At 45.4% G+C, this 13,495-nt stretch overlaps 1 protein-coding gene across 1 annotated transcript in view; it reads left to right on the forward strand.

Moving 5' to 3' along the window:
- Nucleotides 1–783: 783 nt before the first annotated feature.
- mapkbp1 (mitogen-activated protein kinase binding protein 1) overlaps nt 784–13,495 on the forward strand; it is a 34,534-nt gene continuing 21,822 nt past the window's right edge. The window contains exons 1-3 of the mRNA XM_047017445.1: nt 784–1,315; nt 1,489–1,618; nt 4,778–4,869. Of these exons, the coding sequence (XP_046873401.1) occupies nt 1,505–1,618; nt 4,778–4,869 (206 nt within the window). The 5' untranslated portion in view covers nt 784–1,315; nt 1,489–1,504. The remainder of the gene's footprint in view (nt 1,316–1,488; nt 1,619–4,777; nt 4,870–13,495) is intronic.

A 13,495-nucleotide genomic window follows, 5' to 3' on the forward strand; every position in this document is an offset into this window, starting at 1 on the left:
AGCAGGCTACTGTACATGGGTTTTGATGTTGTTGGTAGGGGGATTTAGATGTTTAGACTTGTGTTGAGGCATTGTATAGAAAAAAGTCTGCATGTATGTTTATGATACAATAAATATGCTTTTTGTGGTTTTAGAATATAATTAAAGAAATCAGTGCAATCAACCTGAATATGAAATCATATCAGCCTGACTTATTACCTTTAACCTGAAGATTAAATCAATTTTAATGTCAGAAAATGTGTTGTCTTTTGTCAAAAACAAGTTTTACACCGTTCAATGTTTTCAGGTGTGCACTTTTACTGATATATGGTTACCTACAATTCATATTATAAGGAGTCTATGCTAATAAATAAAAACAATAAAAAAGCTTAAGTATTTAAAGGCTTAGCTTGGATCCCTGTGTAGGTCCAGTTGTTGTAATTTTTCTTAGGATGCAATGTCAGCAATTTCACAACTTTGAACGATGCCTCGTTCGACCCAACCCAGTCGACCGTTGATGTCACTAGTTGCCAATTGCAACAGTTGCTAAGAGCTGCTCAAGATATTTTGTTATGCGGATTCAGTTCTTTAAAATGCGCAGCTAAATAACCAAACGTAGATAGCTAGAGCTAGCGTGCAAAAACATTAACACGCACAGAACAGGAGGACACATGAAAAATTTGGACGGGACATAATTAAGTGTAGCCTTAGCGCACATCTCTACCACACTAGGTGGCGATGTTGACTAGCGTTCTTGGTCTGAGTCAAAGTCCCGTGCCTTGAAAGGGATCCCTTATTCAAAACAGACAGCTGTCAAACACATGAGTTACTAGTCAGTTAGCTGTTACTGTCTCTAACGCTAACCGTTACAAGTTTCTATGTAGCATATTATTAGGTATAGCAAATTATTATTGTATTATCAATATCTTGGTTCTTTTGACTCATTGGTTGCCCATAAGGTGACGCAGGCTTCAAATGAATCAGATTAGCAAACTAGCAAGTGCTAGCTACAGTAGCTGAGTCGCTAACTAACCGGTTAGCTGAGCAAGGGATATTTATTGTGCGCCGCAGATTCTGATTCGTCAATACGAGGCAGCTAGCAGCTGTCAGATAGCCTACGCCAGAGGAACCTCGGCACTCATCGATATCAGGATGTCAAAGAGAACGAACGCAGTCGCCTAGAACCAGGGACATGGACATTTTCACTAAATGCATGCATCTTCATATTTTCGAATGGAGCTGACTGTGCTTGAATACTAAAACGCTGTTACGAATAGTCGGATATGCGGAATAATAAGCCTTCTTAGCACAGCACGTTCACTGAACACAGGACCAGGTGCCTATACAACATGCATCGTCTCCCATCAGAACTGCACGCTCAAGCATGATATGAACCACTTCGGTTTTGTTGTTTATATGGTTTAGTGGGTACAAATATGCTTTTTACTGAATACCTGTCTGAAAACACCCGTCAACATTGGTGTATTGGTTGTCATTCATAAATCTCAGACTATTCCATTTCAAGATGACAGTAGAGGGGACCACGATAAAAAGCCGGATTAAAAATTTGCTGCGCTCGCCATCTATTAAACTGAGACGGAACAAGCCTACTAACAACAAAGAAAACCTCAGTAATAAGGTATGTAGTCAGTCTTTACATCCACCATGGTCGTGCTGTGCTATGCATTTGCGTTGTTCTGGTGTTTAACCAGTTCACACAGTACTGCACTGCTCTATCCTTTGTGGCAAGACAATGTGCAGACAAACACACTCACACTTGCTCATCACAGTTTCGACCTATGGGTGTAAACAATGTAGGTACTTTATATGCATTTTTATTGCTGGCTTTTATTTATGGGATTTAAATAGTCAAATGTGTATGTCTGTCTAACACTGAAGCTCCCTCTTCACCATCCCTAGAATACTGTAAATGTGCCTGAATACTCCCCAGTCTTCAATTCTGAAAGACACATCACACACATGGTAGTAACACCCTAATAACACCATCATAACACAAAGTACAATGCAGTGACTTTAATATCCCAAATGGCTTGTTTATTGAGCTTGTCTGTAAATCTGTTGTTGTTGTAGCCTATGTGTAGTGCCCTCAGAGCAATAGGAGAAAGTAGCATATGACATGCATACTTCTCACAGCTGTGCTGCTGTCTCTGACAAGCCATCTGTATTTCAGCCGTGCAAAATGTCCTAATGCACTACACACACACACACACACGCGCACACACATACATATATTCAATATTTCGCTCACCCAATTCAATTACCATGTATCTCTGTCATTGCCTTGGTTGACTCCAAACTAGCTTTATAATTTTAGCTCTCCTCTTGCATAATCGATGTTTAATGTGGATCACTGTGCTGCGTTAGCCTTGTGTGGTCCCAGCGTTGACTATTGGGCAATCTGAAGTGCTGCTGACAAGTAAACGTGTTGATGTAGTACACAGAGGAAGGTTAATGTCACCAGTAATACTAGCAGAGGAGTTGTTGTTCCCTCTGCTCTGCCAGGTGGCTCACTGACAGACAGACACACAGACAGACAGACAGACAGACAGACAGACAGACAGACAGACAGACAGACAGACACACAGACAGACAGACAGACAGACAGACAGACACACACACACACACACACACACACACACACACACACACACACACACACACACACACACACACACACACACACTTACTGTGTCCAGGAGTAGCCTTCTCCGACATTCCATAGTGATTGTCTGTTTACTGCGGCAGACTGTGCTTTCCTGTTTAAACCCAGGGGTGGATCAGCCCTCAAATATCTATTAGATTAATATTCTTTTATTGTGTCATTATTTAAATTCATTAGTAAAGCTGCTGTATCTCAGTCAAGTTGGCGCTATTTCGACTGTATGAGATATGGACAGGACTCCCATACGGTACTATTTACACAGTCTCTATGTTTTGAACGCACTGGCTTTTTAAATAAGTCTAGTATCCTTGTGTGTTTCTGTCAGTTGTTTTACGAGGTGTTTCTGTCTCGTGAGCAGTCATTCTCTGAGACAGAAACACAGAGAGGTAAAACAGATCTCAACACTAGACCTGTTGTTTTAGTCTGTTATGCAACAGGCTACAGTCCAGTTCTATCAAAGAGGTACCCTGCCAATTGAAGATGTCCACAAAGACCCATCTTAGCCAAATCATTCATGTCAAGAGGCCTTTAATTCTCTACAGCCATAATAGTGTTCATGGTATTGAGTTGAATTAAGTCATTAGGTTTAATTTGGTTTGCCTGTACAATAGGCTCAGATCTCTCTGGAGGGTTGTAGGAAGTCAAGACAAAGGAATACTAGAGCCTTTGTTTCCGCTGCATATTAGATGCTGTGTAGATATGGCTGGGAGAGATGTACAGTAGACTCTTTCCTGAGGCTTTCTTTGCTGTGGAGTTTCAAAGGCAGCAACACAGACTGGAATAGACCAGAGCAAGCCTAGCTTTCCCCTCTCTGTCTAGACCCGAAGCAGGCTAACCTGGTGAACCAACCTGCTATAGCTCACTCACTCCAACAAGGAACCTAACTGCAGCTGGTGGAAGTAGGCTAGAACTCCCCTGGCCATCCTCAGCTCATCATAGAAATACAACACCACAAACAGGCATTTTCTCTCCATAGGAAACAGCAGACATACCACATTCTTTGGAGTTCCGTGCGAGATGAATCTACAGTGGGCTATTTCAAGGAGCGCTATATCAGCATGTTGTGTTACTTTCCAAATTATAAAATGTGACGGTGTGGCCTCAGTATTCCACAGAAGTACAAGATTCAATCTGCATGTGTTCCCTGTAACTCTAGGCTAAGCCTTCGAGCCCTGTCTTGTGGCTCAGACTCTGCCAAGTGACTCCTGCCTGGCCTTACATCGCTTGAGCGTGCTTGTCCTTTTCACTTTGTCACGACTGTCATGTCCAGAGCAGGCCTCCACCTTGAACCCAGGGGTGTCTGGCTGGGGCACACTGAGCCGTGAAGACAGAAACATCCTGGTGGTGGTGGAGGAGGAGGAGGAGGAGAGTCTCGGGGTAGTCATGTGAGGAGAGGTAGTTATCGCCAAACTCTGCATTAGGGAGAGGCTGCAAAAGATAGAGAGAAGAAGGGAGGTGATCCAGCCTAGAAGCTAACCTGTCCAATCAGGTATCTTGATTGATCTTGGTTGTTTGTTGAACTGAGATCATTGGCTGTGGTTGTCTGGGCTGCTGCTGGACGTAGTTGGTCTCGCATGGTGGTTGCTGTGGATATGAGAGAGCAAGAGGAATGTTTCTAGACAGAGAAGAATACCAGTCAATCTGACTGACTGGTGTCTGGTGGATGGATATCTGGCTGTTCTGTTCTGAAATATGCCTCTGGTTAGGAGGCTCTTCAAACCCAGGGAGTATGAAGTAAGTGTGTGCTTATAATATCGGATGCAAAACATCTGATATCACAATAACTGACTTCAACACAGATTTTTTATCTCTGTCCAAAAATGAAAAGTTCAGACGAATATTTAAAAATGTCTGTTGGGTGTCCATGCAAGACAGAGAGCTCTTTTCCTCTTTGTATCCAGTCAAACCCAGTCTGGTCAAGTCTAAATATACAGCATGTTGCTTCTCATCAGGGAGCACAGGAAGAAACAGTATGAAGTCACAGTGTTCGTCCACAGTGCGCCTCAGACAACTTTCTTCTGTCACTGATGTTTACATGTGCCTGATGACTAATAATGTGTGTGTTCACCTCTTCTGTGAAAACTTACATTCTCAACCTTGTGTGTGTGTGTGAAGGTGACCCTGGAGAAGGTGTTGGGAATTACAGCACCAGGCAACCGTGCTCTGTCATGTGACCCTCGCTCTGGCCTTATAGCCTACCCTGCAGGGTGAGTACACACACACACACACATATATAGAAAAATACACTTTTTGACACCACACTTGACACACCAAATACACACGTCACCAAACACATATTTTAGGCATACTACAACTCTACTACTGATCACTTGTTTTCGTTCATGCTTAGTGATAAGATAACAGACCAACTGAGAGGATTATGAGAACAAGTATGGTATTGAGATATGGGCTGATTCTGAGTCAGGGTAGCTGTGAGTGTGAGTGTGTGTGCGTATGTGTTCCTTAGACAGCAGAATGATGTGTAGAGAGCAATGGAAGCAGAAAGATGAAAGTCCTTTCTCAGCACTCTTGATAGGGGTGTGTGTGTGTGTGTGTCTTTAGGGGGTAACTCGCAAAGTTGTTGTGTCAGGAGGTGTGGATTTAGTCACGGTTAGCCAGTTCCCGAGGAAGGAGACTAGACTACAAGGTTGGATGCAGTTTGCCACAGCAGCTTCCTGTCTTGAGATAGCCACAACAAGGCAGTGCACAGTCCTCTTGGCTACGTGACCCGGAGAGGATGCAGGGGTGCAGACCAGGGGTGCAGACCAGGGGTGCAGACCAGGGGTGCAGACCAGGGGTGCAGACCAGGGGCTTTTAGCCACAGCCTATCAGAAGGCACCCAGACACGGGCTGCATGCTAAGACACTTTTTATATGACATTCTCCTAACAGTACTAACAGACAGTCACACAGTTGTGCTGCTTGTACTGACGTCAGCTTGTTTTCAACAGAAGCGGGGTGTCTACAGGGATAGCTTAATGGTAGTATTCAGGAGTAGCCTATTGTGGTAGCTATTGTGTTAGCTCATTACCAAGAACAGCTGAGCTACATGAGCAGGTATTGTAGTTCCCCCACCCTGCTGAACCTTACAGATGTCAGATCAAAGAACATGGAAAGCGCAAAGATACAATGGTTCTCAATCAGTCGTAGACTGTCTTTGTCCTGGCCCTATTCAGGCCCTGACACATACACTGTGTGACCACGCCATGTTGTTGTCGTTGAGATTGGACGCTGTGCAAACCAAGGTCTGCTTAGGGGGGCAGTGGAAGACATTGTCTGTATCCACTGGCACTACGTTATTAGAAACAATAGAAAAACCTTTGTGGTGTATACGCCTGGTTATTGCTTTGTGACCAACCCTATCTTTGGGTCCCCCCTCAAGGGGCCTCCTTTTTTCATAAAGTGTCAAAACACTTCTTGTGTGCGCCTACGTGGGTTTGTGTGTAAGCGTGTGTGTGTACGTGTGTGTGATTCAGACTAGCCTGTACTGCAGACCCCACGTCACATGACGTCCTTAATCTCATTAGGTCGTTAGATCTTAAAGCTCACAGTCCTGTCCTACCAGGAAGCCTGTCACATTCCAGCGTCTCTGAGTGCGTGTTCCTCAAAACAGCAGCACCCAGGAAAGGGTCTTCCCCCACACCACAGTTGATAAACACCACCAGTGGAATACACTTTAAACAGTACTCAGTACCCCCAAAGTAGGGGAGTCAGATGGCTGAGCGGTGAGGGAGTCGGGCTAGTAATCAGAAGGTTGCCGGATCGATTCCCCGCCGTGCCAAATGACGTTGTGTCCTTGGGCAAGGCACTTCACCCCCCTTGCCAACAGTATATATAAATATTTTGATATTTATAAATGTTTTCATACTTAAGTTTTCATTGGTTTGGCGGTCCACCTGTATTACCCTAGCAGACCACCTCGAGGGGATTGTCCCCTCCCCTGTAAATGTAGTACTCAATAGGGAGGAGTACTAACAGCAGTCAATCTAGGGGTGTTCCTCCACCACCAGATATGTCACAGATCCATGCTGCCAGAGCTTACTGAGGCACTTGGCATTACAGTTCAGTTGTCGCAGTCCCTCTTGAGGCGGGGCAAGCAGAACTGAGGAAATGGTGGATAGAGGACCGAAAACAGCCACAGACAACCAGGGCTAACCCAGAGGAAACTGTCCTGGCAACCAAGAGGAAGTCCATGTCACCACAGAGCCAGAAGTGTCTCAGAGAGGATCTTATGCTGTCTAGTCAGCAACATCTCCTCACACCTGTGTTCCTCTGGGGGTATGGCATTTATCCAAGCCCTAGCTAGTGTTATGGGCACAGGACTGTGTTCAGGGTTTACAAGCAACGTACTTGGTCTGCAGTCAGACGCTCTACCACTGAGCTCTACCCACGCCCTACGGGCACAGCTAAAGAAACTAGCCTCTGCTGCTCCTTGTCCTAGATAAAGTACACAGAGGTGGTAGCTTGTATCTTGTGCAGGCCTGCCTATCTTGATGACACATCTCAGCCCAGTCAAAGTAGGTCACTCCATGCTGGCAGGGACAGTCCTGTAGGTAGCCTGGTGCCCGAGCATGCAGACCAACAAGCTACTTCATCTGGGCCCTGTGTTAATTAAAGATGAGCTGGTCGTCCCTGCAGATGTGGCCCTCTTATGTCTGAGAGAAGTGTTTAATTAGGCTACTGTACTCTCTTTGGCTGCGCTACACTGTAACTGTGTGTATCGACCACAGAGATTCACACATCTCTGTGGAGATAACAGTCATGTGTTGTTTTTGTTATTGTTGTAGGGTGCTTGTTATGGTTGTGTTGTTATTGTTACGATGCTGTTGTTATGGTTGTGTTGTTATTGTTACGATGCTGTTGTTATGGTTGTGTTGTTATTGTTACGATGCTGTTGTTATGGTTGTGTTGTTATTGTTACGATGCTGTTGTTATGGTTGTGTTGTGATTGTTACGATGCTGTTGTTATGGTTGTGTTGTGATTGTTACGATGCTGTTGTTATGGTTGTGTTGTTATTGTTACGATGCTGTTGTTATGGTTGTGTTGTGATTGTTACGATGCTGTTGTTATGGATGTGCTCTGCTAGTTAACGGTGCTGTGGTTGTTATGATTCCATCGTAGGCTTCTTGTTACGCTGTATGAAAAGTGATGTTGCTGGATTTCACAATGTGGAAGTGTAGTCTCTGTGGCTAAACATCAATGCCCCAGGCTAGATAAGTTTGTTAACTGACTCCTGTGGTGCATTTTCAGCATTCATTCTGTGGGATGATGGACCAACTGGAATATCAGGATATCTGAGCATGTGAACAGACAGAGACGTTGCTTTTTCACAGGAACTTTTTCAAGTAGCTTACTTCCTCAAGCTGAAACTCAGGCGCAACCTTCTTCCCTGGCAACACACTGTCTCTTAGGTTCATAGAATATCTACCCAATGTTGTTGTCTATTATGTCATTAATTACTTCCTGGAATATTTCTTAATATCATCAAAGCAACTTTTTTGAAGAAATCAGTGGTACAACCTTGCTTAACCTTGGTCCATATAACCAGGTTCATGTAGTGTGGAATGTGTGTTGAAGTTGTGAATGGATTCCGGGGTCCCTGGGTAGTGCAGCATCTCTAGTGGGGTGGAATGAACGTCCTCTGCGAGCGTCCTAAACCCCCCCCCCCACTGGCCAGATCTTACATGCATGACTAGATGCGTGTCAGAGAGAGGCTGGCAGCTCCACACTGACCGCACCACGCACAGCACACGGCACCGCACTGCAGCAAACTGGGTCACTGGCACGACCAGGAGAAAGGGAGAGAGAAGGATAGGGGGAAGAGGAAGGGAGGTAGAGAGGCATGGCATACTGGTTGTCAGAGAGAGACAGAGAGAGAGAATGAGGGTTGTACAGTAGTTGGAGAAGTGTGGAGCGGGAGAGGAAGGAAGAGAGTGTGGAAGGGGGCAAATGAGAGCGTGTGTGCGAAGGGAAGGTGGGGGAGAGGAAGTTGAAAGAAACAGATTGAAGGCATAGGTAATTTAAAGGGAGAGAGGCTGGAAATTGTGGAGTAGTCATTACATAGCCCTGTCCAGGAGTGAGGGTCTGCTGAGCTTAGTACAGCAGGGGCGTGTGCTTGGGGATGGGTGTGTGTGTGGGGGGTGCGGGGTGGGGAGGGGGTAGCGCTGTTCCTTTTAGATAAGTGGTGGGTTCTGCAGTGCTCTGTAGAGGAGGGGGTCTGTTCGGTAGAGGACATGTGTGTGTGTGTGCTATGTTCTCCAGAGGAGTGGTGGTGGGCTGCTATGCTGTGTAGAGGAGGGGGGTCTGCTAAATGCTGTTCTTTGCTGCAATGCAGTGAGTGTGACTGCATGGTCTTGTCAGGACTGGTAAGCGATACCCCTGTTGGCTGTCTGCTATTATCCTCTGGAGGGGCTTCCTTAGTGGCTTGACCACCTGTCAGCCTGCCTGGTAAACCTCTAGCCAGATGGACTATGGACGGTCACGACCTCACGCTGTAACTCAACCATATCAGGCAGGACAGGAGAGGAGAGGCTGGGACTAAGGCTTGAGAGAGTTTGGGGCTGAGGCTGGAGAAAGGCTGGGGCGAAAGTGGGACTGAAGGAGAACTAGAAAGAGGCATAGAATGGGGTGGGGAGTTGTTCATATCTTCTTTCACTACTACATATTTGGTATTTAAATTCTGTCACAAACTGGTGTGTGGACAAACTATAGTTTTCCAAATAAAAGTCTATGATTACAGTTCAGCATAACCTTCTCTAGGACTGTACGTAGTTCCTAGGGCCTCATGGATATAGGCTAGGTCAGCGATTCCCAACCTGTGGGCCGCGGCCCACTAGTGGTCTGCTAGGGTAATACAGGTGGACCGCCAAACCAATGAAAACTTAAGTATGAAAACATTTATAAATATCAAAATATTTATATATACTGTTGGTAAATTATTATTAAAATTCTTACAAATTCTAAAATTACATTTTGTTTTTGATTCATCATGACTGAATCACCAGTAGGTACATTTGGCACTTTGAACTGCATTCGCCAACTTCAATACACTATGTACGCATCACTTCCGCATATTGCATAAGCCAAGGCAACGACTTCCGGTAGCGAGCAGCTACGTTAGTACTCAAACATAAAATGCAGTTTTGTAGAGGAGTTCGGGTTGCCTTCCCAAAATGACAATCAAGTATGTACATATGAGTCTATGTTGCTGCCCTTCAAGCAAGAGGGAAAGGGGTTCAAATTATGTTTTGAGCTACATCAACAATTACAAAGTTAAGGTTTGTTTAACCACACAGTAAAAGTAGGTAGCTAGGCTAGCTCTAACTATCTAGGATTTGAGCAGTAAAGGCTAGCTAGCAAAAAAAAATGTGCTTCATTATAATGTTCTCAAATATGTCAGCTTGCCATAAATAATTGATCTGTCATATCTGTTCCTGGATAATGTAATGTAACATGTCTTTCTCAGTTTCTAACCAAATGGTAGCAACCTTTGTGAGGGCGACCTGTCATGGGTCGATGAAAAAAAGCGAGAAGCTGCACAATCTGAGTGTAGAGGTTAATAAGAGAGCAATAGCTAAGGGTTAACATGACCTGTTGTTATTAAAAGTCATGTTTCTAACTTCACCGGAAGTTCTAGACCTGGCCTGGCCGTGGTAGCTAAACAGGTTACCTCTCTTTACAATGTTTGCTTAGTGTGGCGCTGATGGACACTTTGTCTTTTTTGATCGCTCAAATAAATTTAGCCGTGAAAGCGAATTGTTTGGCTCCCGTGGTGTTGTTAAACATGTGTGATAAACACAAATTAAGTGAACTGGTGTGTTGGGTGGCCGCAAAAATATTTGAGCAATGCAAGTGGGCCGCGAAGTGGAAAAGTTTGGGAATGGCTGGGCTAGGTAAATATTGAGTTGGAATGAGACAGACTTCTTACTCAACATTACAATGTGCTAACCACACTACCACAGTAATGGACTAGACCGCTTAAACATCATCACAAAGTTTATACAACCTGCCCTTAAGCACCATACATCTTCCTCAGAGGTTTTTTCCTACAGTAGAGGCTATTGCAGTACATTTCCATGTGGGTGAAATTCTGCCTAAAGGCCTCAGTTCATTCGAGTCTTATCTGGGAACGTAACCAGCTGAACCACCCTGACCTGTTTAAGGAGTTGAGAGACGAGTGACCCGTGTGCCTGCCTTCACCTCCCCAAACACACAGGCTCTGCAGGGTTCTGTCAGGGCTAGGTAGAGGTGTGAGGATGGAAAACTGTACTCATGCCTCACTGTTCACCAGAGTTTAAAGGTAGCATGACTTCACCGTGTATTTACTTATTGCTGAAGTGTTTACTCACTGTGTGCTTTGAAGCAGGGTGAGTCTTGTCCAGGATCAATGCAACAGTTGACAGATATACTGTATGTGTACACACACACACACACACACACCAAGGCCATGTGTGGAAACAATTCCTAGTTCATATGCATTACTTCATCCGTAACTTTAGAACAAGCAGCGCCTGTCTCCGTCTTTCTTATGCAGCAGAGGTGGTTCGGGGTTTGGAACCGTGCTCTCAAGACAAAGGGAATGCTCCCAATATTGCTGCCTTAGGGGTGAAGAGCCAAAGCTAAACTGTGGAGGGGGAGGCTGGGTTAGAATGACTAGAGGGAGATAGTTTGGTTTGTGGAGAAGTGAGTAATGAGATATTGATACATGAGCTCTCTCTCACTCCCCTCTCTCACCATTCTCAATCCCTCTGTACCTCCTCTTGGCTAGGAGTAGTCATGCCTCTGCTATTACTTTACCACTGACACTTACACACACACACACACTGTGTAAAACACCCTACAGTCACTCAGTGCTTGTGGATGACAGCAGGCAGTGACGTACTGCCCTGTCCTGTATACAAAGACCAGACGCTCTACAGTATTGTGGCCTATTCACTGAGAAGACGTGAAGCTGTTCTATGATGTCCCCTAGGGCCTGGCTTCCCACAGAACACTGAATGTGGCAACCGGGCAACACAAGTAATTCACACATACAAAGAACTCCAGAGCCCCGGGCACTCTCTCTCTCTCCTCTCTCTCATCCTCTCTCTCTCTCTCTCTCTCTCTCTCTCTCCTCTCTCCTCTCTCCTCTCTCTCTCTCTCTCCTCTCTCTCTCTCTCCTCTCTCTCTCTCTCTCTCTCGTCTCTCTCCTCTCTCTCTCTCTCTCTCTCTCTCTCTCTCTCTCCTCTCTCTCATCTCTCTCTCTCTCTCTCCTCCTCTCTCTCTCTCTCCTCTCTCTCTCTCTCTCTCTGTCTCTCTCTCCTCTCTCTCCTCTCCTCTCTCTCTCTCTCTCTCTCTCTCTCTCTGTCTCTGTCTCTTGGTGTAAGTCACTGTCTTTAACAGTTGTGTGTTACAACTTGCCAGAGCTGGCTGCTTGCCAGTTACTTTAGCTGGGACTTTTATACTGTATCGTTTAACTAGTAACCCTGTATCCCTGGACACTCAGCAACCAGCACACAGCACAGCCCCCATCAACCTGCCCCCAGCACCAAACACCCTTCTCTCTGTCTGTTGCCCCCAGCACCCTTCTCCCTGCCCCACCTCCCTTGTCCCTACCCTCAGCACCCCTCTCTTTGCACCCAGCACCAGACACTCTTCCCCCAGCACCCAGCCCACCCAGGTCATTTCTAGCTTACTGGTCAGGAGGGTGTAGGGGTTGTTGGTTACACGACTGCTTGGACTCGACGACGAAATTCAAATTCTGAGAGAGGCAGAGAGGCAGGCTAGGTTATAGATGTGTAAGAGCTCATCTTGGAGTCATATTTTGTGTGTAGGCTGTTGGCCCAGTCTTTTGAATGTTGTAATCACGCCCCGCCCCCCACCCCATCTCAAGCTGTAGAGCGACCATCAACATCATCCTCTCACTGCTCTCAGACAGGCTTTAGTCCTGGTATCTCCCACTGACACCTGCTCAGCAGGTGCTCTGTAGTGTACAGCCTGGCACGAGGCAGCCAGAGTCCAGCTGGCATGGTCTCCCTGGGGATTAGGTTGGGTAACATTGGCCCTCTGCTAACCTAATCGACATCTACTAACCTTTCTTTTCCCTTTTAATGTTCAACTATCTGTTGGTTTTATCTTTGTTTAGGGCAAGTATACAGAGGGCAAAGAAACCAGACAGGAAAGAACCGGAAACGGGAAGGAAGTGGTTGTGGCAGGGTGGAACAAGGAGTAGCCTAGTTTCCTCCAAAGAAAGGACTAGAGGCTGTTCTCTGCTCTGTACTCTACCTATCCAGGGTGACCTCAGTCTCTTTACTCAACTCCCTGACCTCATGTTGTGTGCTCCTTTGAAGATACAGCACCTGGACGTATTGTTTTGTCTTCAAAGGCTTATTAAACAGCATAACCCCACCCTGTTGCCACTTAAACACACAAACACACACTTTTGAATGCCACACAGTCAATGAACTGAAGATAGCAAAGGGACAGTCATCGTTTTCTTCTAAGGACTTCTGGGTAATTGATTTGCTGCGTGTTTCTGCTCTATGTTCCTGGTGCTATTCTCCTGGGAGATGAAATGCAAAAGACTAACAAAACATTCTGCTAAGTCATTCTTTTATTCACACACAAACACACACTGGCTCACTGGAAGTAAGTTTGGGACCTTTATTTACCATATTCAAGGCCATGAAAAAAACATGATTTATTTCACTTTATTTTATAGCTTTTCCCAGGTTATTTTGGGCTAGAAGCTCTGTGATAAAGCTTAAGTGGCTAGTCTGTTATTGCTGGTGGACTTTACATCAGCTTTCAGAAGATGCCCTTTCTCACTGGCACCAAACAAAAAGCTTTACTAGT

Source organism: Hypomesus transpacificus, chromosome 3 (genome assembly GCF_021917145.1).
Source record: "Hypomesus transpacificus isolate Combined female chromosome 3, fHypTra1, whole genome shotgun sequence".
In the NCBI taxonomy this organism is placed as follows: domain Eukaryota; kingdom Metazoa; phylum Chordata; class Actinopteri; order Osmeriformes; family Osmeridae; genus Hypomesus; species Hypomesus transpacificus.